The sequence below is a fragment of the Salminus brasiliensis genome, chromosome 1 (genome assembly GCF_030463535.1).
Source record: "Salminus brasiliensis chromosome 1, fSalBra1.hap2, whole genome shotgun sequence".
NCBI classification, from domain to species: domain Eukaryota; kingdom Metazoa; phylum Chordata; class Actinopteri; order Characiformes; family Bryconidae; genus Salminus; species Salminus brasiliensis.
Window position 1 is genome coordinate 21,469,196 of NC_132878.1, and position 23,352 is coordinate 21,492,547.

The 23,352-nt window shown below is 38.9% G+C and overlaps 1 protein-coding gene across 1 annotated transcript; it reads left to right on the forward strand.

Annotated features, from left to right (window-relative positions):
* Positions 1–8,375: 8,375 nt before the first annotated feature.
* Positions 8,376–23,352, forward strand: hepacamb (hepatic and glial cell adhesion molecule b). The gene is made up of 7 exons (XM_072674366.1): positions 8,376–8,463; positions 13,087–13,428; positions 13,601–13,882; positions 15,024–15,117; positions 15,238–15,320; positions 18,370–18,440; positions 20,464–23,352. The coding sequence occupies exons 1-7, from the start codon at positions 8,376–8,378 to the stop codon at positions 20,827–20,829; spliced, it is 1,326 nt and encodes a 441-aa protein (XP_072530467.1). The 3' UTR covers positions 20,830–23,352.

Below are 23,352 nucleotides of genomic sequence, written 5' to 3' on the forward strand. Positions count from 1 at the left end.
TATTTCAATATAAAATTTAAATATTATCACATTTTAGCACAACTGTCATAGTATTAAAGTCGATACAGTATTACAAACCTAATATTGTGATACCTCAATCTATTGATATTTTCTTACACCCCTACTTCCCGAGGGAGGAATGGCGAGAACAACTCTGCAAGCTGAAAGTGTTAACATTAGTACTAAACTGGCAGTTGATGTAGCATAGTGGCTAACAACACCGCCTACCCTATGACTGATACCGCCTTCATGTCCACCTCAGAAGTTCATACTTACGACTTTGGAGCTTATAAGTACGACATGATTTCCATTCAGGTGGTTTTGGTCGGAATCAACACAAACTCCCTGGGGAAATGCCTTTTTTGTTTACTTGTGTTGTTCGGCTGCCAACAGAGAGCAAGTATATTTACAGTTACTGCACACCAAATAAACAAACAAACAGCTTACTATGATATGTATATCCAGTTTATCTATTTTCTCACATGTGGATGAGAGTAAACCATAAAAAACTGCAGGTTACCCTTTGGTTATCAGCATTTTTTACTGGCATGTCCCTAACTTGGAAAGTCTGGGCTCACTGAGTTTTCCGTACATACATATATACATGAGATCATGGTGGTGTTTATGTTCACTCATCTCGTAAATAACTTAAAGGGAACATATCATTGGATTCCCAATGTGCAAGCCCACTGCACTACGGCAATAAGAGTCCCTGGGCAAGACTCCTAACTCTGCATTCCCCTACCTGTGTACCATGATTGAAAATGTAGATACGAGCATCAGCCAAATGCAATTAAAAAGAAAAAGAAATGAAGGGCAAGTTTTATGATTACATTACCACAAGGTCAACTCTAGCACTAATATTACTGAGAGACTCCATGAAGCACAGGAAGCAATCCGCTCTGGAATTACTGGGGTCAAAGGGTACAAATCATGTACACTGCTCTTTTAAATTCTGCTTGATTAAAATCATGGATCTCATTGGTAATCACTTAAATGATAAGAACTCCCCAACCAATCCAGGTTAAATAGGGCTTAATTCGGCTCCAACAGAGCTAAAGTCCTCTCTTTGTTGTTGGTGGGTTTTTTTCAAGCTCTGAGCTGAGCCGAACCAGGCTGTGAAATGAGGGCCTTGAGTTGCTGTGGAGCCTCGGAGCCCACTTTACGCCTCCGCGGGCTCCCACTCGCACTGACACGTCCCAGGGACGCGGGTGGGGGCGGGAGAGAGCGAGCGAGCAAGAGAGAGAGTGAGAGTTATGAAATATGAACTCACTCCGTCTCCCATAGCAACCAGCCAGGCAGAGCTGCTACTGCTTCTGCTTCCACAGTCCTGTTTGTGCATCTCTCTCTCTCTCTCTCTCTCTCTCTCTCTCTCTCTCTCACACACACTCTCTCTCTTTCTCTCTGGGCTGGTCGGCTTTCATGTGCACTCTTTTGCATGCTTCACTACTGTAAAACGTACTTTAATTGAGAGACATGTAGGGGGAGGGGGGGTCGCCATCAGCAAGCCACCCACTCCTACACTGGCTTTTATGTGGTGGGTTGATGAAATTATCATTATATTCAGTGACAGCTGGAGTAAGAAGCACACGTCTAAGCGTCCATCAATCTCTCGCCCTCACTGTCTGTCGGCTACTCCGGTGTGCAATAAAAAGCCTAACTTTGCTTTGTGCCTCTCAGACAATAAGCTGGAGCTTGGTCCACTCTGCAGAAAATGCAAACCCCCCCCACTATCACCACCTCCAAAAAATAGAGTGTGAGAGAAACAATAAAGGATTCAGCAAATGTAATGAAAAGCCTTATGAAAAGAAACTGTGAAGAACCGGCCACAATAGAGGCACTGCCTTATCAAAAGCAAGAAAAGCAGCCATAATAAAGACAATAAGCCTTATTAAAAGGAACAATACAAGATACAATGCAGGGCCCACACAGAGGGTGGAAAGAGGAGTTTTCAGCAGGCTGTGAACTGATGATAGTAGCAATAAAATAATAATAATAATAATAATAATAATAATTATTATTATTATTATTATTATTATTGTTGTTGTTATTATTATTATTATTATTATTATTATTATTATAAATAGTTTTTATAGCACCTGTCTCTAATCAAAGGAAGCTCCACATAATTAATTTGCTTCACTGAGCAAATTGTCTGCCCAATAAAAAAAACATGTATCTCCAAAAGGGAGACTTTACAGGAGAAGGCAAAAATGTCCTTAACTTTGAATGTGTGTTTGAGTGTATTCCAAGTCATTTAGAGCATTTCTATTGATCTATTCATTCAGAATGATTTACCCAGTGTACATCAGCGAAATGAATTATGGTGACTGAGGCTGTTTAACCTCATGACCACATGCAAATGTATGTATCTCAGCAAAAAGTATTAAAAAACAGTTTCACCATGATAGGAAAGAGACATTTAACTATGAAAAAAAGAACCATTTAAACATTCACTTTTTTTTTAATTGTCATGGTTCTCATATAGCCACAGCCTTTCCTAAAGAATCCTTTAAAACAGAGTTCCAGTTGTTGTAAGTCATACAGCTTTTTTGGTACTGTACAAAACCTTAAAACCGTGTACGTTGGGGCCAGCTTTAGTATCACATTATAGTGACACATTTTGTCTGCTGTATTTTGAGCCAGGCTCTAGATAATCCTTTACATAGTGCACTGTAACAGACGCTATGCATTGGTTAGAAAAATTAAATCATCTTAAATGTTTTTTGGAAAAATAAATCACCATAAATCCTCTTAGCTTTTAAATCTGGGGACTGGTAAAGTTATCCCATGATTTATCACCACAGGTATGCTGAAATATAATCATGACTTTCAGTAACTCTGACCCTGTCACATTATATATACCCTGCATGTGTCTTTAACCACATTCCAGTCAAGCTTTCTACCAACACGTCAACCTGTACGAAGCATCAAAGAGGTAAAAGAGCAGCAAAGTCAGGCTTAAAAATAATACTAGAAAGTTCATGTTTGTCTGGTCAGTGTACTCTAGCCTGTAGACACTTTCTGTAGGCCCCTATCTGATATTTGTGATTAAATTTTTTTTTTTTAAAGTTATCCGATGAACTGCAATAGTAAAAGTATAAGATCCTTGAGGAACATTTGGAGGTTCTTCAGTTTAAAAATGTGGAGGAACCTCAGAGTTGTGGGCACTGAATAAAAGAGCTAAGAATGACACCCAAATTGAGGATGACACCCAAATCAGATATGTGGGAGACGACAGACAGCTACATCGTCAATGTAGAGAGTGAGAGGAGTTTTTTGAGGATTGATTTACAGCCAATAAGAATGAGTTCATTTGACACCTTTAGCTTAAAAACTGAAGAAAATATCAACTTTGCCAACAAGCTCTTAAAAATAAAGGTGTCAAAAGTGGTTCTTTACACGCTGCTGTTTAGGTTCTAAGTTCACTTTTACTTTCCTTTCAATAAATGAAGTGTGAAAAAAATGTTTAAACTTCAAGAACTTTCACATATTAATAATGAAGTTCTGGAGATCTTTTGGAATCTGTGAATATAAAGAAGCTTTATATAGTTTAAAATAAGGTTCTAGGAACAACCCTTCAGTTGATACCAAGCGAAAGTTCTTTACATTTTCAAAAGGTGCTTTACCTTCACAAATCTCTTTTTCCCAAATTCTTTGGGGTACCGAAAAAGGCTCTTTTATTGCCTTCAATCAAAAACACTTTATTGCCATTTTTGTAAAAGGTTCACGACAACAACAGCTGTTATTATCCACATACAGAACATTATCTACATACAGAACATCTTGAAACAAGAATCAGGTCAGGTACACTGAAAAGAGGTTGTTTGACCAATAGCAGAGCCCCTTTTGGTTATGTACAGTTCTTAAGGGAACCCCATACAAGAATTGTTCCATTGTAGAGAGGAACCACTTAACCAGGCAAAGACCCATGTTCATTCCAATGGTTCTTTGTGTTGCCATGGTTCTGTGCAGTTAATTACACATAATTACTGTAGGAAATGACTTTTGTAGTGCCTTTGGTCTTCAGTCCATATGAGACCACAGGCTTTGTATAGCTGTGTGTGTTGAAGCACATCACTGTGTAAGAATGGTTTCTGGTCACTTGTCCCTACATTTCACCATCAGCCATGACCGTTTTTAGCCATTTGACCCCAGCTAAAACCAGAAGGGGGCAGTGTAATACACGTGTCCTCTTCAGAATCACATCACATTAAAACACAACATGTTCTAAATACCAGGATTCCCACCTTGTGCTGCAACTTACAGCAAGTTGCATGAGAAGTCCCTTTTCCCCTGCAACTGCATCAATAAATAGATGAAACCAACAAAAACGGCATTCTCCTTTATTCCCTCGAGGCCATGCCTGTATTCAGCTTAGAGCTTCAGTGGACAGATGACAGAAGTTAAAGGAACAGGTTTTCTCCCAAGAGTTTTCGGACGAACAACACACAAGCTGATCTCTCTTTCTCTCTCTCTCTCTCTCTCTCTCTCTCTCTCTCTATTTATCTGGTTTAAAATCCTGAAAATGACAGTTCATTTAAGTGTGAGGTTTTCTCTAACCCACTGCACAACTGCCATATTCTTTGAGATTTAGTAAAGGCTGCCCCATGAAATGTGTTGTTTTGGCATTATAATTACTATAAGCATTACCGAAGCAGAGCAACAGACCATCAAACACACTGACTTTTTGCTTTTTACACCTAAAACAATAGTGTTAAAATAAGCCCTGCGTGATGTCTTTGGACCTAAAAGCGCAGTAGAGATAAAGCTCCATATTAAAAAGTGTAAGAACATAAACGTAATTCTTTTTTTTTTTTGTAAATGAATAAAATTCATATTAAATCAATGGGTTTTTTTTCACACACAGACGTATACACAATACAACCAGCACTAAAATGCTTTGAAAACTGCCCACTCATGAAAAAATTCATTAATTAATAAATAAAATGTGTATATATATATATATATATATATATATATATATATATATATATATATATATACTAACTATACTATATGTATTGTGTAACAGTAGTGTGCAATGTAGTTGTGTAGTTAGTTATGTAAACACCAGCAAAACAAATTGTTTGAATTTTTTGTTTTCTAAATTATTTGAATGCAGCTAATCCTTTAACTTTTCATGATGACTGGATCAGTATAGGTGCTCCAAATTACTTACAGCATTTTGACATTTGAATCATGTTACACAGGTAGGTGAATGTAGAGTTTGGAGACTCTTATTGGTGTAGTGTGTTATGCTTACCTGACCAAGGAACTGAATCCTAGCCTAACATGTGAAGGACTGTATTGTTACCCACTACATTACACTAACCACTGTAGTATGTTACAAACATGATACATCAAATTTATCAAATGTATTCTTCAAAAAAAATGCATTTCTCTCTATGAAATGGGTCCTTTAACAGGTGGTCTGGGACAAATTGAGGATGACTCAGGCCCAAAGCAAACCAAAAGCTAATACTTTTTTTCACTGCGCCCTTCAGACTCTTTTAACAGAATAAATCTTTACAGCTAATGCACTGCTTCAGTTCGTATCTTGTGTATAATCCCAATAATTCCAATTCTAACTGGATTGTTGTTTGGATTCTTCTGGAAGTTCAAGCCCTTTCGTCCTCTTTTGCATGACTGGGCTTTCGTTCCAAATGAGTTCTGCCGGCAGTAAATTCTGTTAGCCCATTCAGGCCCTGTCACAACAACAAACGAGGGTGGACGTTGTCATAAAATTCTGTTTTCAGAGCAGTTTTGCTCTATATCTTTGAGTGCTTTGGAGCTTGAAAGGAGGATCCCAGATCAGAATAAAAATGTAACATCTTCCCAGACCCTGTTTGGTCTGGTCTGTCTCTCCCTCCTGCTGAAGCTGTGAATGATGGTGTGGCGAGGGGGAGAGAGGGTTCTGAAACAACAGCAAGTGTACTCAACAGTAACTGCTGTTCAAGTGGTGCCCAATGGGCTTTCTCTACCATTGTCCGCTCAATTGGACTGTTTACATAGTGTGCGTGGGCAGGAAAAGAACTGGATAGAAGCTGAAAGGAGACACACACTTCTGCTGCTGGTGTCTTTGCAATGCTTGCTATGCTTCCGAGCCTCTAAATACTGAACCAAAGTATGTGTTTCATACTCTTGTGGCTGATATAGTGCACTGACAATCTTGTTTAATAACAATCTTTTTTTTTTTAATTATCATTTTAACCCTACATTTCTCCTGCATCAGGTTAGCATATGGCATTTGGATAATTTTATGTCCCTTCTATCATTCAGAAAAAGCACAGGTTGTTTTTATTACTGTGTCTTTAAGGGCCAATACCCTACATTTTGCATATACTTTCATATACTATAATTATTATTATTATTATTATTATTATTATTATTAATTGTGTTATTATTATTATTAATAATAATAATAATAATAATAATACATTTAAAAAGGTAAAAACGTTTGGACACCAGACGTTTGGACACTTTGGTTGATGTTTTAAATTTAGCACCTTCAACCATACACACAGGTCCACTCCTTTGGAAAGTGATGGATATAAGTTATATGGTGTGTCGTGTTCATGAGACTGTTGTTCAAGTGAAATTTTCCTTTTCTTCCAATTACTGTGACTCCCTCGAACTAAGCATACTATAATACTCACTGTATTTATTATCACTATGGTTATAATCAATTATCAACAGATTCACCAGATATTCTAACACAAACTTAACAAAAATGACCCCCACCCCCCTCCATTGTTGTCATTGAAAATAATGTGAATTAGCATGAGTGGGTGGGGCTACATTGCTGTTGGCAGTGAATATGTAAATAAATCAAATCAAATCAAATATATTTGTATGATGCTTTTAACAACTGGTGTTTTCACGAAGCAGCTTTACAGAATCATTAATCAGTAAAAAGACAAGAAATCAACAACATAAGAAGACCTGAAAACTTAAGACCCCCAAGCAGCCAAAGGCGACAGTGGCAAGGAAAAACTCCCTCAGAGCTGAAAGAAGAAACCTCAGGAGGAACCAAGACTCACAAGGGGAACCCATCCTCCTCTGGTCAGAACTACTTAAATAAATTATTAATACAAGTTACCGAACCACCATATAAGCATAATATCATAATATAACAATCATGATATAGTATAAAATTATCATGGTAGAGCATAACTTAATGTAATCACAGTAAATCACAGAGTAATGATAGTTAATAGGGGTAATATCCGCAGAAGACAAGCGTCCAGGCTCTTTTCTGTCCTGGCATCAAAGTGGTGGAACGAGCTTCCCCTGGGTGTCCGAACGGCCGAGTCGCTCACTGTCTTCAAACGGTAATATTAGTAGTGGCAGATAGTTAAGAGTCCACATAGATTTTAACATGGTCATTGGGCAGGTAGCACTGGCAGGAGGGTGTGCAGCCGGTCTGCCACGGGTAGTGGGGGAGCCTGGTGGTCGGATGTTGTTACAAAAAGCAATGAATTCAAAACAGTCTGGCTGTTTTGGAATTGTTCTGATTCTGTCCTGATGCCTCATTCATGCAGTCAGGAGTAAAACACTCTTTGCCATGTGAATAGGCTGGGCAAAATCCTGTAGATGTATATAAATGAGGGTTTTGTGACATTACAGTGAATACCAAACAGACTGTTATTGCAACTTATGTTCGGTATGTGGACATACGGACTGGGCAGTGAATGGTCCGATTTTAAACTATGCCTGTTCCAGGTTTTTTAACACTGATATATGTAAATTTATTTGTTCTGATTGGCCACCCTGTGTTGTGTCTCATTCAAAATGCAGTCAGGGCTGAAGCAATCCTGGTAATGTGAATGGGTGGGGCTAAACTGCTGTAGGTTGAATAGGTGGATGTATGTAAATGAGTTTTGAGACCTCAGAAAACACATTGGATTCAAAACGATGTGGATATATGAACTGTAATGACAGTGAATGGTATGTCCTGAAACTTGAACCATATTTGCAAACTACATCAAACTTTTGTATTTTAGGATGTGTTTCCTTCAAATAATGTTCCATTTAATCCCAGTTAAAATGAAATTCATTTGTTGATGCAAGTAAAGCCTATAATTGACCATTTTTAATCTGCAGCATGGTCAACTGACCCCCATCCTTGCACAAAGAAATAAACACATGCTAAACATACAATGAGTCACACATTCCACCACTGTATGTATGTGGGTGTGTATGCGTGTGTGTGTGTGTGTGTGTGTGTGTGTGTGTGTGTGTGTGTGTGTGTGTGTGAAGCCCTGGCATAGCCCAGCCTGGGAAAGAATGGCCGCCCTCCGGCTTGGGGGACGTGCTCAGAGTGGACAAATCATGCTAATTGTTTGGGGGAGAGAGCGAGCGTCAGACCCAAGATGAAGGCAGGGAGGAAGGCTCGCTCCAGGACGCTAGCCTCTCCTGCTCTACCGCACCTCTGCTGCCTCCTCTTCCTCTTCCAATCAGGTAAGAGGAGCAAAGCTTACTCTTTTCCAGTCAAGAACAGTGGAATTTGCTCAGAGGTTATGGAGTAGGACTTGCTGGAAGTTTGGTTTTCCGTCAGGTCTTTTGGTGAACATAATAAAGGACAGTTTGTTAGACTCTAACAGAGATAGTTGCAATAGTGATTTTGGTAAAATGACTGCTCAGCTGTATAATTTCTGCCTTTATTTCTGTTTAGCTATAGAAAGAATGATCTGTTGCCTCTATATGTTGACAAATTTATTAATAAAGCAAAAACCCCTGTCCTATGTTTTTCAAGGTCCATTTATAACATTTGTGTGGTGTTATGCACCAGAACTAGTCTATGACCGTTTCCAACCTCTCTTTATCCCATACAGTTAAACATGTTGTTTTTGTTACTGTACCTTTAAGACTGATAGATGTAAATTCTCGCTGTTCTGATATAAGCAATAAGTCTAATCGTAATCATTCCAACTGATGCAAGTAAACATAAGTGCAGTAAATAGTATTAAAAGTTTGTCATGAGGCAGGAGGCCAGCACATTTAGATGTAGATGGAATTCACTAGCTCCTAAAATATCTTATTGATAAAATGAGGTAAAGGGCAACTGAGACTTCCTTTTCAGACGTGAGCTAAAACTACAGCTTACCTGTACAATACTGGCTGCTGAAGAGTCGCTGTGTTCTACACAAGGTATTTTCTCCTCAGTGGACGATGTGTCAATGTATGCTGTCAAAAGTATATTTTAAGTTCCTTGGGAAACTTTTGGAGTCTTCTTTAAACTGTGGTGGAACCTCATAAGGTGCATTGAGGAACAGGTTCCTTGAAGGTTCCTCAAAGCACCTTGAGCGGTTCCTCTACAGTTTTAAACTGAAGAGCCTCCAAAAGTTCCTCAAGTATCTTATACTTTTAACAGTGTAGTTATTCAGAGAATCGCTTTACTAGCCGAGTCCATCAGTATCTCTTTTAACAATTCTTGCCCATAGCAACACATTTCCATTTAGGCCAGTTTAATTATATACATACATACAAATATACAAACATAACTAGTTCCAAAATGGTGATTCTGTATTTGAATACTGGTACCTTAAACAGTTAGTATCCATGCACATTCCCAGTTGATATCCTGTGAGCTAGTTTAAATAATAAAGTAAGATTCCAGTATCCTGGACGCCCCCAGCCAATGCTAGTTTGTTTAACTTCATCACAGCACAATTTTAACACATCAATTGGAATATATGGATCAGCCAAACTACTTTTATTGTGTTATCATTGCTTATTGTGTATTTATTGTAATATTTATATTTTACTGAGTAAACAAATGTTTACTGCCTACATAATGAGCTAATTCAGGTGCCCAAAACTTTTGTACAGTGAGAATTTGTTGGTTTTAGTGACTTCACATAATCAAGGAATTAATAGTGCTTACTATTTTGAAATCTTTTTGTGTTGAATGTGAGTTTTTCCATTATATACACTACTGGTCAAAAGTTTTAGAACACTACTAATTTTCCATTGTTTTTATTAATATTGTAATCCATTAAATAACTTGCAATAGTACAAAGTCCTGTGACCTTAAATAGTGCAAGTTAGGCAGCAAACTGTTAGGGCTTTTGAGTGAAATGGACTTAAAAACAGAAACATTAGAAAATGTAGATTGTGGGGAAAAAGGACCTTTTTAGAAAACCATTTTGGGGAAGTCATTGCTTAACAACTTATGGCAAATCTGTTGCAATATAAGTAAATTAGGCTTTGACAACTAATGTAAATAATTTCTAATTTACAACCCCGTTATCTACATAAAATCTACATTCTGCACTGCAGTATTTTGAGGTAATTGCACATTCAGATTCCTATTATAAAGTCTCGAAGAAGACACTTCATTAAGGAAGGCATATTGACCTTCTAAATGTTTTGCTCGGTCCTTTGAGAAAATTCCAAATGAAAAGGAATGATCTCTAAACTAGAGAAAACCTAAAGAGGTCTGGTACAGGAAAAGGACTCACATCCACAACATCATCAGAAGACGTTTCTAAGAGTCAACACCTTGTGTGATAGGCAGCTCACCTGACAACACTGGTAGCACATCTTAATACTGGATCAAACCTCAGTTTCAAGACTTGGAGCTGCAAGTTTGCGTGGGCTATGCAACACTGACGCCGACACTACTGAAAAAATGAAGGGTGTTCTGAAACTTTTGACCAGTAGTGTAGGTCAAAACTAATGTGATACTCAGCATTTAACAAAATAAACATGGCTAAAAACTTTTCTAAAATTGTGATTTGAAAGATAAATAAATGGATAAACGAAGGTTTCACTTTCTGTTGTTTTCATACTGTAAATGTTACAGTCTCAGGAGAGCCGAGACTACATTTTGTAGGTATATACAATTGCCTCTTTGAAGCTGACCATTTAAGGGGAGTTTAAGTTGCCCATTTAACGCTTTTTATGTAAACCAGACGTGACCAGAAGACACTAAAGAGAACTGAGACGATGACACGCTAGAAGTCTAAAAGAAAGCAACTCTCACAGTGCACTTCATATTCCTGCTTATGACGGCACACAGAGTTTGCGGCCTGCTGCTGGACCCTGCGATCTGCCATTCCGCGCCTGCTTCCGAAGCTGTTTGTGTTGGATTGTTGTCCAGTGTTGTCATTAGAGGAATCAGAGGAGCCCCTGTGCGCTGTTCCTCCGGCCGCCCCGATTGTGCTTGCGTTCTGAGGCTGCTTTTCATGGGCGGCCAGGGAGGAAACCAGGCCAAACAATCCATGCTTTTGTCTCTTCATCCTAGATCGTCCTCTCTCACGCGCCAAGAGTGGTTGCCAGGGAGATGGGCAGCCTCCACTGGGGCGCTAAAACTTCTTTTAGGAGGAAAGAGAGGCTGTGTCTCTGACCTTCTCTGCGACATTAAAACCCTATCGAGGCTTTTGTGGTGTTCGGGGATTACAAGCATATCGTCCCTCATTAGCTTTTAGACTTGCAGAGTCTTTAAAGTTTACTTACTTGGCAAATTCTGGACGTGGGGATGGTTCCAAGATTTCTTTTGACGACACAGGCTGCTGCTGCCAGGTGGTCAGCGACCAAATTGCCTTGTTTTGTAACTTCAGTATTTCCACTCCAATTCATTGCAGTGTGTTCCACATGAGTTGGGCTTTGCGCATTAGCACAAATGCAAGTAAACATATTTCTCGTTTTGAAGAAAGCAAGTGATCTTAAGAGCTAGTTTGCAGGACAAATTTTGATTCGCGATTTCCACTCCCTAAAAGCTCCCAGCCAGCTTGTGAATTTGTTTAATTCCTTGACCCGCTCTACTGATTTACCCTCATTAAGCACTGATTTATCAAAGCAGTCATTGGATGATAAGCAATATTAGACTCCCATGAAGAGAGCTTTGGAGGTATTTTAATAAACACAGGGATGTAAAACCAGTACATGTTAGTTGTGTTTATTCTAATATTGGTGTTTTACTGAGCAATTCCCCCCCACCCCACACCCCCCATGTGCCATCCCAACAGATCTGACCATACCAGGCATGGACCTTTGAAGGTCTGAAGGTGTCCTGTGGTATCTGACACCAAGACATTAGCAGCAGATCCTTTAAGTCCTGTAAGTTGTGAGGTGGGACCTCCATGGATCACATCAATAACCCTTAGATGCCCATCGCCCTGTCGGCAGATTGCTTGGGATTAATGGGATCCAGGATTTCCCACTCTTCCAGTGTTTATTTTTATTTAATTCTTACATCAGTTTGTCACTGAGAAGCAAAGAAAGTGAATGGTTTGGTATGAAATAGTTCTTGTACCAACTCGTTACCAACTCTGACCAAGATTTCTTCAGTAGTGTTAATAGGCATCAGAAATTGCAATGACCACAGCGTGTCTCTACAACATAGCATTTCTCAACAACCCACTTTAAAGTACTTTGTTTACACCTAAAAAATTCTGAACTGTGTAGAAATTTGGGGAAAATATGGAATTCCACCTGAACTTACTTTTGCCTTGTGCAGAAAGGACAGCGTTTACAAGACTACATGACATAAACCTGACATAAACCTCTATAAACATTTACAAAACAAGCATCAATTATCATAATTCCTGAGGTAAAATATCATTAAAATACAACGGTATGACACTATGAATGTCTATGTAGGTTAATGTCAGTTACATAGGTACCCTGCAGGCTTATTAATGCTGCTCTTTATTACAGTGTTACCTTTTTTCAGTGCCTCTGTGTTTCCATTTAATTGCCATGTGTTTCACACAAGGTGGATTGTGCATGTAGTTTGGGGTGAAGGGAATGTTGCGGTTCAATCTGAAAAGAGCGTTGTTGTTGTTGCTTAATAAGTAAGGTTGCAGCTGAGCCCTTGCAGAGACAAGGAGAGGCTTTGGCAGAGTAAGCAGCATGCTTATTAAAACAGACAAGTTAAGTACTGTCTTCATTCAGCGTGGGAGGTAGATGAGAGGGGTACATGAAAAAGGCTTGATGGAAGAAATACCTTCAGCCACTGATCTTTGCCTCCTTAACACTTTTTGTTGATGGCCCTTGACACTCCAGCCTGGTCTTTTAGACCCTTGTCAGGCAATGAACCAAATCAAGTCATACTAGTTGACAACATCTTGTGCATAGGGGGTGTTGAAGGAGTGAACATCACCAGTCTTGGGACTCTGATCCGAGGAACAGTGGGTGGGGAAGCACTGCTCTCCGTCCGATACTCCAGCACCAGCCTGGACCCGCCAGTCATCAAATGGCAGCTGAAGAGGGACAAGCCAGTCACTGTGGTTCAGTCCATCGGCACAGAGATCATCGGTAACCTGCGACCAGAGTACCGAGACCGCATCCTGGTGTTTGAGAATGGCACCCTTCTGCTCCATAACCTTAAGCTGTCCGATGAGGGAACATACGAAGTGGAGATCTCCATCACTGATGACACCTTTACAGGAGAAGGCAGCATCGATCTTACCGTGGATGGTAGGATTTTATGTCTTGTTAAAGTTAAAGAATGAATATGCGTCCAATGATTTGATGATTATGTCTAACAAAATCGTGAACAATATTTAAAAAGATTAAGTGGTGGTTTGTGAAAGATTAAGTGGGACTGTGGTGATATCACTCTTTAGAACCTTTCATTTTTTCCCCCCAGAGCCGATATCTAGACCCTACATAGACGTAGTCACTTCCACTGTTCTGGAACTCACCGAACACTTCACTCTGAACTGCTCTCATGACATGGGCACCAAGACCACTTACAGCTGGACAAAGGGAGGCAAGCCACTTGCGAACGACACGCGCTTGCTGCTCTCTCCTGACCAAAAGGTCCTGACCATAACAAGAGTGCTGATGGTGGATGATGATGTCTACAGCTGCCTGGTAGAGAACCCTATTAGCAGTATGAAGAGTGTGCCAATCAAGGTCACGGTTTATAGTAAGTGAAGACTTCTACAGTTCAGCTCTGCACAAATCTTTAAGTGGATTCTTAAATTGAGTGAGGAATATTTCTCCTAGTAAGCCACTTTCAGCTTAAACACATCATGTAGCTTAAAATACCAGCTTTAAAATCACTGTGAGGCTTCAGTGACTTGTAACTTGGAGAATAGCGCTTTTGCTACTCCGGGCTTGGCACGCTGCTAACTGCACTATGTGCACTGCACTTCATCTATGGTGAAACTGATAGGAAAACGCTCACAAGAACTGTCCAGCAAGCCTAGGCTCTCTTCACAAATGAAATTGTTAAATATGGCACATATATTCAACAATTTCCAATTTTTACATGAACTAATATAAAAATATTCATATTTATCCAATACTTCCATTGTAGAGTCAGTTGTACACCATTTTTGTTCATTCCAGAAATCTGGAAATAAAACCCTTTTACATACACTATATGCCCAAATGTTTGTGGACACACCTTCCAATGACTGTATACAGCTGCTGACACTGATGTGCAAATGTTCAAACACAGCTTGTCTAGTCCCTGTAGAGAAGTACTGCCAATAGAATAGGACTCTCTGGAGCACACTTGTTGTGGACGGGATGTCTAGGTGTTTTGTTGTTGATTCCTAGCCCTTGAACCTAACACTTAACCACCCAGCTACAGTTTTCTGTGCTGAGGCCTTCTGCAGTCTTTGCACAACACATGGCAAACACCTCTATTGAGGTTTATGCTTTGTTTTTATACGCTATATCCCCCTATAGTAAAAACTTGATTCAGCCCACCTGTGAATCTGTTGGGCCTATCCAAAAGAGCAGTCAGCTAATGTTAGCTAATGGACGGCTGGATGGATAATTAATGAGTTAGCTAGGCATAGGCTAGGCTGTAGCGTGGCCCTGTCAAGCTTAGTTTTGTTGTCTATCTAGCATACAAACCCACCTGCCAAGTCTCATTCCATGTTTGCAAATGTCCAAAGGAATTTACTTATTTAACCTTACTGCGCTCTAAACATCCCTTACCACACATCATCAAAAAACCTATCTAGCAAAGTAAAATACTGTTTATGTGAGTGAACTTTCATTCATAATGGGCATCAGAATCAAATCTTGCTAAAATCCTCATGCTGCATTTCCAGGAAGAAGCTCCCTTTACATCATACTATCCACAGGGGGCATATTCCTCCTAATCACCCTGGTAACTGTGTGTGCATGCTGGAAACCAACAAAAAAGTAAGAAACCATGGCTTTGTTATTCTTTTGTACAGGACATTGACATAATCTGCTATGCTCTGCTATATGAGTATTTTGGGGTATTTAACAGTGACATTCTTAACATGCTCTCTGTTCCAGGAATAAAAGACAGCGGGCCAAAACAAAGATACCGAGATCCGTCCCTCAAAGCCCTCACATAATACACGAGGACAAGCCAGAAGGTAAACAATAGGGATGTTGAAAGATTCAGACAGTTGTTAAAAGTGTCATTATGTCAATTTAAATTCATGAAATTAATTAACATTTACATTTAAGGCATTTAGCAGACGCTCTTATCCAGAGCGACTTACAAAAGTGCTTTACTATTTACTCAAGAAAAACCTCAGCTAGTTTGAATAGACTAATAGTTCAAAGACACCTCTAAGTTTAGACTCTACTAAACACAAGTCAATATGGAGACCATAGTACTCTACTCTTTGCCCAAGTATTCTCGGAAGAGGTGGGTCAGTTAGGCAGCTTTAGCTGCATGGAGCTTCTCTGTAACTGCAATGAGAGCAGTTTCAGTAGCTGATTTGAAGCCAGTCTGGTTAGGGTCCTGTAGATTGTTTAGAGTGAGAAGGAGAGACAGTTGGTTGTAGACGTAACGTTCAAGAATCTTTGAGAGAAAAGAGAGAAGAGAAATGGGTCTGTAGTTGCCGAGGTCTAAGCTGTCCAGAGGTCTAAGCTGAGGTCTAAGCTGTTCAGAGTTCCAGAGAAGTATATGTCATGACAATTACTGGTAATAATAACATGCCACTGTTCCATTACTTGACATAATCTGTCATGACATTTCATGATAGCATATGGCATCTCTCATTATGGTATGGTTGTGTTTGCGTTTTGAAGAAGGGTCCAAGTAAATTGTTGCTGGATCTTGTCATATTACCTTCATGTGACACAGCGATGCAAAATGTTAATTCTAATTAAATGACAACCAAATTAATCTTATTAAGGAGCAATTGTTTTTTCATTTTAAGATATTACTGCATAAAGTAAAGCCTACCCTGACTAGTGGTGTGTGTCTGGAGGAAGGACAGATTTTTTAGACAGGCTGTCTAGACGGTGACAGCAAAACATGTCACACTCACAGGCAAAATCACTGTTAAAAAAATTGAATCGTTTCCAAAGCTTTTGAGGTGATTCATGGTTTCCAAATGCCCAAATTTGTATCTTCAAAGAATCATCTAGTTTGGGGATCAGTTTTCAGACCTAGAAGAATCCATCACCCACTCATGATAAAATGGCTAACAAATGAGTGAAAGCCCATAAGGAAACCAGTTAGCACATCTCATTTGTACATGCTAACTAGTCAACCAGCACCAGATCAGAATAAACAAGTTCAGATCAGCATGGAATTTATGCAGTGTAAAAAAATGCTTGTTATAGTAATGCTACAGTGGCTAACAAATGAATGAAAGGAAGTAGATCTTTCAGTTAGAGCCTATTTGCATATCATCACTGCCCACATAAATCTCCTTTTTTTAGAAAAATATTTTTGCTTGATTTAACCCAACAGCTCTTCTGTACACTTAGTAAAGATTTTATGATGAACTGATGACCAGCAATGCTCAAAAATCACTTGGACAAATTAAAGTTAAAAACATGCTTGCATTTGTACTTATTTTGAGCTTATTGCCAAGGAACTAGCAGCTTCAAGGCAAGATAAATAAAGTGTCGATTTGTCGGTAGATAGATATAGACATAGGATAGGTCTAAAGGATATGATAGGACATAATAATTTCCAAATCTAAAATTTCAAGACAGTGAATAGAAATTGCAAACAACATTTTCCTTAAGACATTTATAAAGCTACTCTCCACTTAAGGCAGACTTCACTTCAGTTTTTCCATCCATTCAGTCACTGAAAATAACAAGCAGCACTCCTGCCAACTCTGAAACTCTGGCTGCCCTAGCCTATACCTTTACCTTCTCCCACTCTCCATGATGGATCAGTAAGGGTGGTGGCACGTTATCTCAATAATGGTGTTTTCTTTTTCACCGTCTTTTGAATATCAGACTGTTAGGGTTCCCCACTGCACTTCATACCATTGTTATATATTGCTCTCCTGATCCTTTGGTCAGCTTAACTGAAAAACTGGACATATTTCTGAGTGGTTTCCTTGTTGAGAAGGCCCCATGTTATTCTACACTGTGAATTCAATCGTCCATCAGTCCTCCTGTCTTTTTATGTTACCATCGTATTTCAATCTTCCCCTCAACCAGTCTCCTCCACATAGACAAATAGAGCACTCAACATAGTGGCATTCAGCAGACCTGTCCCTGCTTTGGATCTGCCAGTCCCCTGATTGCTTTAAAAGTCTTTGAATTGTTTGTCATTGATATTTTTCTTAGGAATCAGACATAATGTAGTGTGTGTATCTAGCTGTTGGTTGTGGTGCATCTCTTGTACCTATGGCTCTGTACTGACTTTTGTATTTGTATCTTGTCTGTTCACATGGATGTCCACAAACATCTGGATATGAGCATCTGCTAAATGTCATATACTTAGCCTCTTAGAATTCTTAGGATTTAGTTTTTTTTATTCTTTTAGATGTTTTAGATGTCATGTTTATCTTCTTTGTTGCTGTATATCATATTGTATAAAAATAAAAAAAAACACAGTATAAGTGTAAATTTACACTTACTAATATTCTCATAGTCACCCCCCATATATGCAAATGTTTGTGGAAACCACTTCTAATTAATGCATTCAGCTATTTTAAGTTGCACCGATATCTGACACAGATGTGCAAATGCACACACACACACAGCTTGTCTAGTCCCTGTAGAGAAGTATTGCCAACTGAATAGGACTATCTGGAGCAGATAAACATGAACCTATTGGCACCATGTCTAATGGCAGGCAGAGTATAAAGCACCCAAGCATTGAGCTGTGGAGCAGTGGAACTGTGTTACCTCGATTGATTTTGCTCCATCCAATACTTTTGGGATTAGTTGAGGGGTTAGGGACGAGGTTGATTGGATAATGATCATCCAGCATCCTGATTTCTTGCCACTAAATGCAATCAAATCCTCACAGCAATGCTCCAAAATCTAGTACATTCCCTGGACAGTAGAGAAAGTTACTCCAACAGAAGCAGGATAAATCTTTTTTAATTCTCTTAAATTTCCGAAGAAGGTGTCCCAATACTTGTCCATATAGTGTATTACTATATATACTTTTATTATATATATGAAGTATAGTTTGTGATGTGCAAATGTGTTTTTTAGATGACGTTATCCCGATAATGACGGACCATGAGCGCAGGAATCCAGTATCACTTTACATCCTGAAAGAGAAGGTACCGTGACATCATCATCATCCAACTCATTAACTCAACACCTCTCAGTTTAACACACTTATGCCCAGAAATAGCTGTTTGAGTGGATAAGTGGAACATTACCACAATGTGGTTAGAAACTTATGATTCAGCTTGTGATTCAGCCTGCAACTCTACCTCTGCAAGACTTGTTAGACAATGTTTCTCACAAAGAGGTTTTGGCTTTGCATTTACACATCCCACATTAATGCTAATACATACTGTTCCGTGGGTTAATATACACAGACTGTCAAAGGTTTGGGGACACATAGCTGCTCTAAAATAACTTTTAACATCATGTTAAACAGAAAAGGGGGTGTTGCTAATATTATGATGATGGCAGATTTCCTTTTAAAAATCAGATGTAGATTAAATTATCCTTTCTATAATGTCATCAGACGTGGTCACACATGCAAGTCATTAACAAATTATGCATGTACATCCACTCAGCTGATTAACCAATATGTTTAAAAGCCAACATTTTGATCTGTTTGGGGGAAGAAGGCTGACTAGCATTAAAAGCGTATTATATAGAGATAATTATACAACATCAATCCTGTCTCAGTCAACCAGAATATAATAAACATAAACGGCACCAGAACAGTCACTGAGCATTAGCCATTAATATGCATTAGATCATTAACATTGCATTTTCATTACATTCAAGTGTACCTTTAAATTATTACTGTGCTTCGGCTGTACTGGCAGGGGGTTCGGTTGTCGAATGCATCTTGGAGAGACCGATGTGTTTACACTGCTATAACATGTGGATCAAATGCGTCTGACACCACCTCCTAAAGTGCCAGATACAGTCCTGAAACTCAAGCATTAAGTGATCAGGTGTAGGTCCAAAGGCCACAGTGCCAAAATGTGCTTTACATCTTTCTGCAGGCCCCCTAGGAAAATAATGGAATACTAGGTTTTTACTTATACAGATCTCACACCAGAGGAGTTATGTTGCATGTATGTTAATGCTGTCTCAAGTGTTTGTGTACTAAATTGCCTATATTGCTTCGTAATATAGGCGAGTGAATACACAACCTTATTTAGAGTGCTTGTTATTGAGCTTGCAGGCTACATGTCATATTATACTCCTATTCATATTGTCTAGTTTTAAAATAAAAGTCTATGAATTGTCTACGAACAATATTAATAGAGAAAAGGAGATTATAAGCACCAGAAATGGCCACCACTTAGACCACTGCAGAAAGAGGCTAACATGAGCATGTTGACATGGACGCTTTGTTGAGGACATGACTGAGAAGGCAAAGATGGCCTGAATGTAACATTAACTTTTCTAGCTGATGTTAGATGAGTTCATAAATAGTGAAAACCTATTTTGCTAGTATGACAGACTAGCATGCTGGCACACTGTTTACTGAAGAGAAAAGGCCTATAGTATAAGACCAGTGCTCTATATATATAGTATATTCCTTTGCAAGCTGATTTGTTGTTGTGTTACTAAATGCTTTTTGCCTCTTGATACCAGAATCCTGCCTGAATCCTATGTTGGCATTTCCCTCTTTGGCTGTTGTCTTACTCCCTTCCATGAGATTTATCTAATTCGTTAACTCTTTCAGTTACTAATATGAAAATGAACTGGAATGCCTTGTTTCTCTTAATGGCAGGTGGTGGTGGGATAAGGAGTTACTATATTTGTTCTCACCCACTGGTGCAGGCCAATGAAGCAAGATTTCATAGATCATAAAAAAGGCATTATGTTTTGAAGGAATATGTGAAATATGGAATATATGAATTGTGCTTGGTATGATCAGGGACATTAACTGACAAGGTAGAAAAGAAGCCCCTCTTGAGTTCAGGTCAACTTTAATTTCAATAGAAGGTGATAAGTTCCCTCACTGTTGAAGGCAATGCATATTTCTATGTAATTTAACCAAATGCTGCCTACAAGAGCTGTTTCTTGCAAGCAGTAACTGGCTGAAAATAGCCTGGAAGACAGACTGTGTTTGCTGTGGGAGTGAATGTGTTCCTGTCTGCCCTTTAGGACCCTCCTGGCGAAGAACCAGCGTCAGTATGCAAAACATGCACCTCCAACGGTGGCGGCAGCAGCATTAGCCCCCCCAGCTACAGCAGCTCTGTGGCCCCGCCCCCGTCCCGTTCTCCGGACCCTCCGTCGCGCTCCTCGCGCCGCTACCCCCGCACCCCCACCAACTCGCCGCCCGTGCACCATTACCACCGCAGGCAAGGCCGCAGCCGCAGCCGCAGCCGTAGCCCCAGCACCCCCTCTCCACCCCGTAACCGCAGCAACAGTCGGCCATCCCCACGACCCCCTGTGCCCTTGCCTCCCAGCCTCCAGGGGCAGTCCACCCCCGAATCAGAGCGCAGCAGCAGCGGTTCACCCAAGACCTGATTGACCACCTCCGCCAAGCCTGAGTACTGCTCACAGAGATACAGAGCCTTCATATGAACTACTGGCAACTTCAGGACTTTAGTTTACAGGACAGATGTAAATATGTAAATACACAAAATACATGAGTTCTCCCTTCAAATGCATATCAATATCTTTATTTACTTTAAAGGGCCCACATCCTACATTTTCCCCCTGAGGTCCAGTCATAACATTTGTTTGGTTTAAGGATTTTACATCAACTTCTTTAAGCCTTTTGAAGGTTCTTTACACTTACACACTCTACTCATTTTAGCACATTGTTTTTAAGCGTGTACGCCCAGTTTATTATGAATATATTTCTGTTCTGATTGGCTACCTTTTACGGTGCCTCATTAAAAAAGGCAGTCCAGGTCGAAACATAATATCACATAATATCACAGAAGAATATGACGTGAATAAATTCAGAACAGGCTGCTTTTGCAGCTTCATTGCATAGATGAAACCTTAAAGGGCCCATATTATAAAATATTCCTGTATTTTTTGATTTCCTCCCCTTATGATTTTGATGTGATTTTAGTCACCAAAAGCAATCATATTTTACATGACCACTTCAATTTCTGTCTATTGGAAGTAACGTGGCTGCTTGTGCTACTGTGCTTTTAAGAATGGTATATGGAAATGCCTTATGACTAATCGTTGGCTGTCCTGTTTTGTGTCTTATTTAAAAAGCAGCCCCAGCTACAACACTCCTTATAATGCCACTGGCAATGGGTGAAGCTAATCTGTGGTAGGATGAATAGGTGGATACATGTAAGTGAGGTTATAATGGGCTAATTTTGCAGCTGCAGTTAGTTTCCGACTAGACTGTATGGGCTGGGGAGTGAACAGTACATCTTGAAACATTAACAAATTTTACTGAATGCTTGCTATAAAGAAAAGATGGGAACAATTAGATTTTCCATTATATGAAACCTTTATTATTTTCAGATTTTGAAATAACAGGACCTGTAAAACTGCTGCACCATTAGCTATATTTAAGATCACCCTCTGGCATAAATTAACTAGCCCAAGTTTAATAATTCTTTACTGGACAAATGTAAATATGTACACAAAATACTTTTCACACAAAGTATCTTTTTTCTTTTCCTTTTTCTCATATATTTGCTGCTGCACTGTTGTGAGGGCTATAGGAAATGCTGTATGTCTTTTATGTTGGTGCAACACACTTTAGAATGATCACCCAGTCACATATATGAACAAATGGGAAGTTCAGTAATTGTTTATGGGACAGAAAAATAATCTGTAAATACACAAAACACCTGAGTCATAGGGTTTTTTCTTTAGATACCTGATCCTGTCTTTGTTTCTTTTCATTTTTATCCTCATATTGCAATTATAGTTTCAGAGAGGGGCACAACCTAACATGGGTATATATATATATATATATTTATGTATTTGTGTGGTTATGTAGTTAAAAGGTTATTTTATTTTTCTCATAGCATTATCATCTGTGAATATCCACAGCAATTGAACAAATATATACTTTTTTTCAGATTTACACTGAAGACCATAAGACAGTTTTTGTTTGTACTGTAAAATGAAGTGTTTTTGATTAATGATCTGTGTGTATATGTCATAGAATTGACTCTTGGTGAATGTAAAATGCATAATTTTTATGTCAATGATTTTACAAAGAACTCACAGTGAGAGCTAGCCAGGCTTAAAGTACATCCTGCACATGGTTAGGTCAAAACAGTATTGCAGTGAAGCCTCCCCAAAAATTGAACAGAAGAGAAGCCAATTTCCACATATAAATGTACAAATTTGGGATCTTTTGCTGCACAGAATAAACAGAAGAGGTACTGTAGATGGCAGGAAAAAAATGGATGTCAGTTTTATCGTGCAGATATTTGCTGTTGTATTGTTTGTGGTAAAAATGTATGCTTTTTCACTAATCATTATTTTCAAGCAGATATGTTCATGTATTTAGTTTTGGAAGATTGTCTGGTGAACTGTTCATAAACAGTAGATGCTGGAAACAAACGTTTTATAGCAGAGGTGTGCAGGTTGTGTCTCACTCAAATTTGTTAAAAGTATTTAGCAATATGTGTTAGGTTGTGCCCTGTCATTTATTCATGTTCAATGACATGAATGAACTAATGCCAAGACCAATGTGATGTGTACTAATGTGATTATGTATGGGACAGATGTGTAAATGTGTAAATACACAAAATAGGTTTGTCTTTGTATAAAAACCAGTATTTTCATTTGATTTCATTAGATTTTTTCTACATAAAAATAATTCTACATTTTTCTACATATGGATATAATAGGATAAGCACTTGCTGTAAGGTAGTTAATGATCTGTATGAGAAATATATCCTTTGTTTTTATGCAGCATACTTTGAAATCTTATAATATTTTCAGCCAATTTCATCTATAAAAATAGCTGTCCTTTACACTATGTAAACATGAAAAATGGACAAAATAGAAATTATCCAACATTACATGGAATAAAATTGTGTTACCTGAATGTGCAGTAAA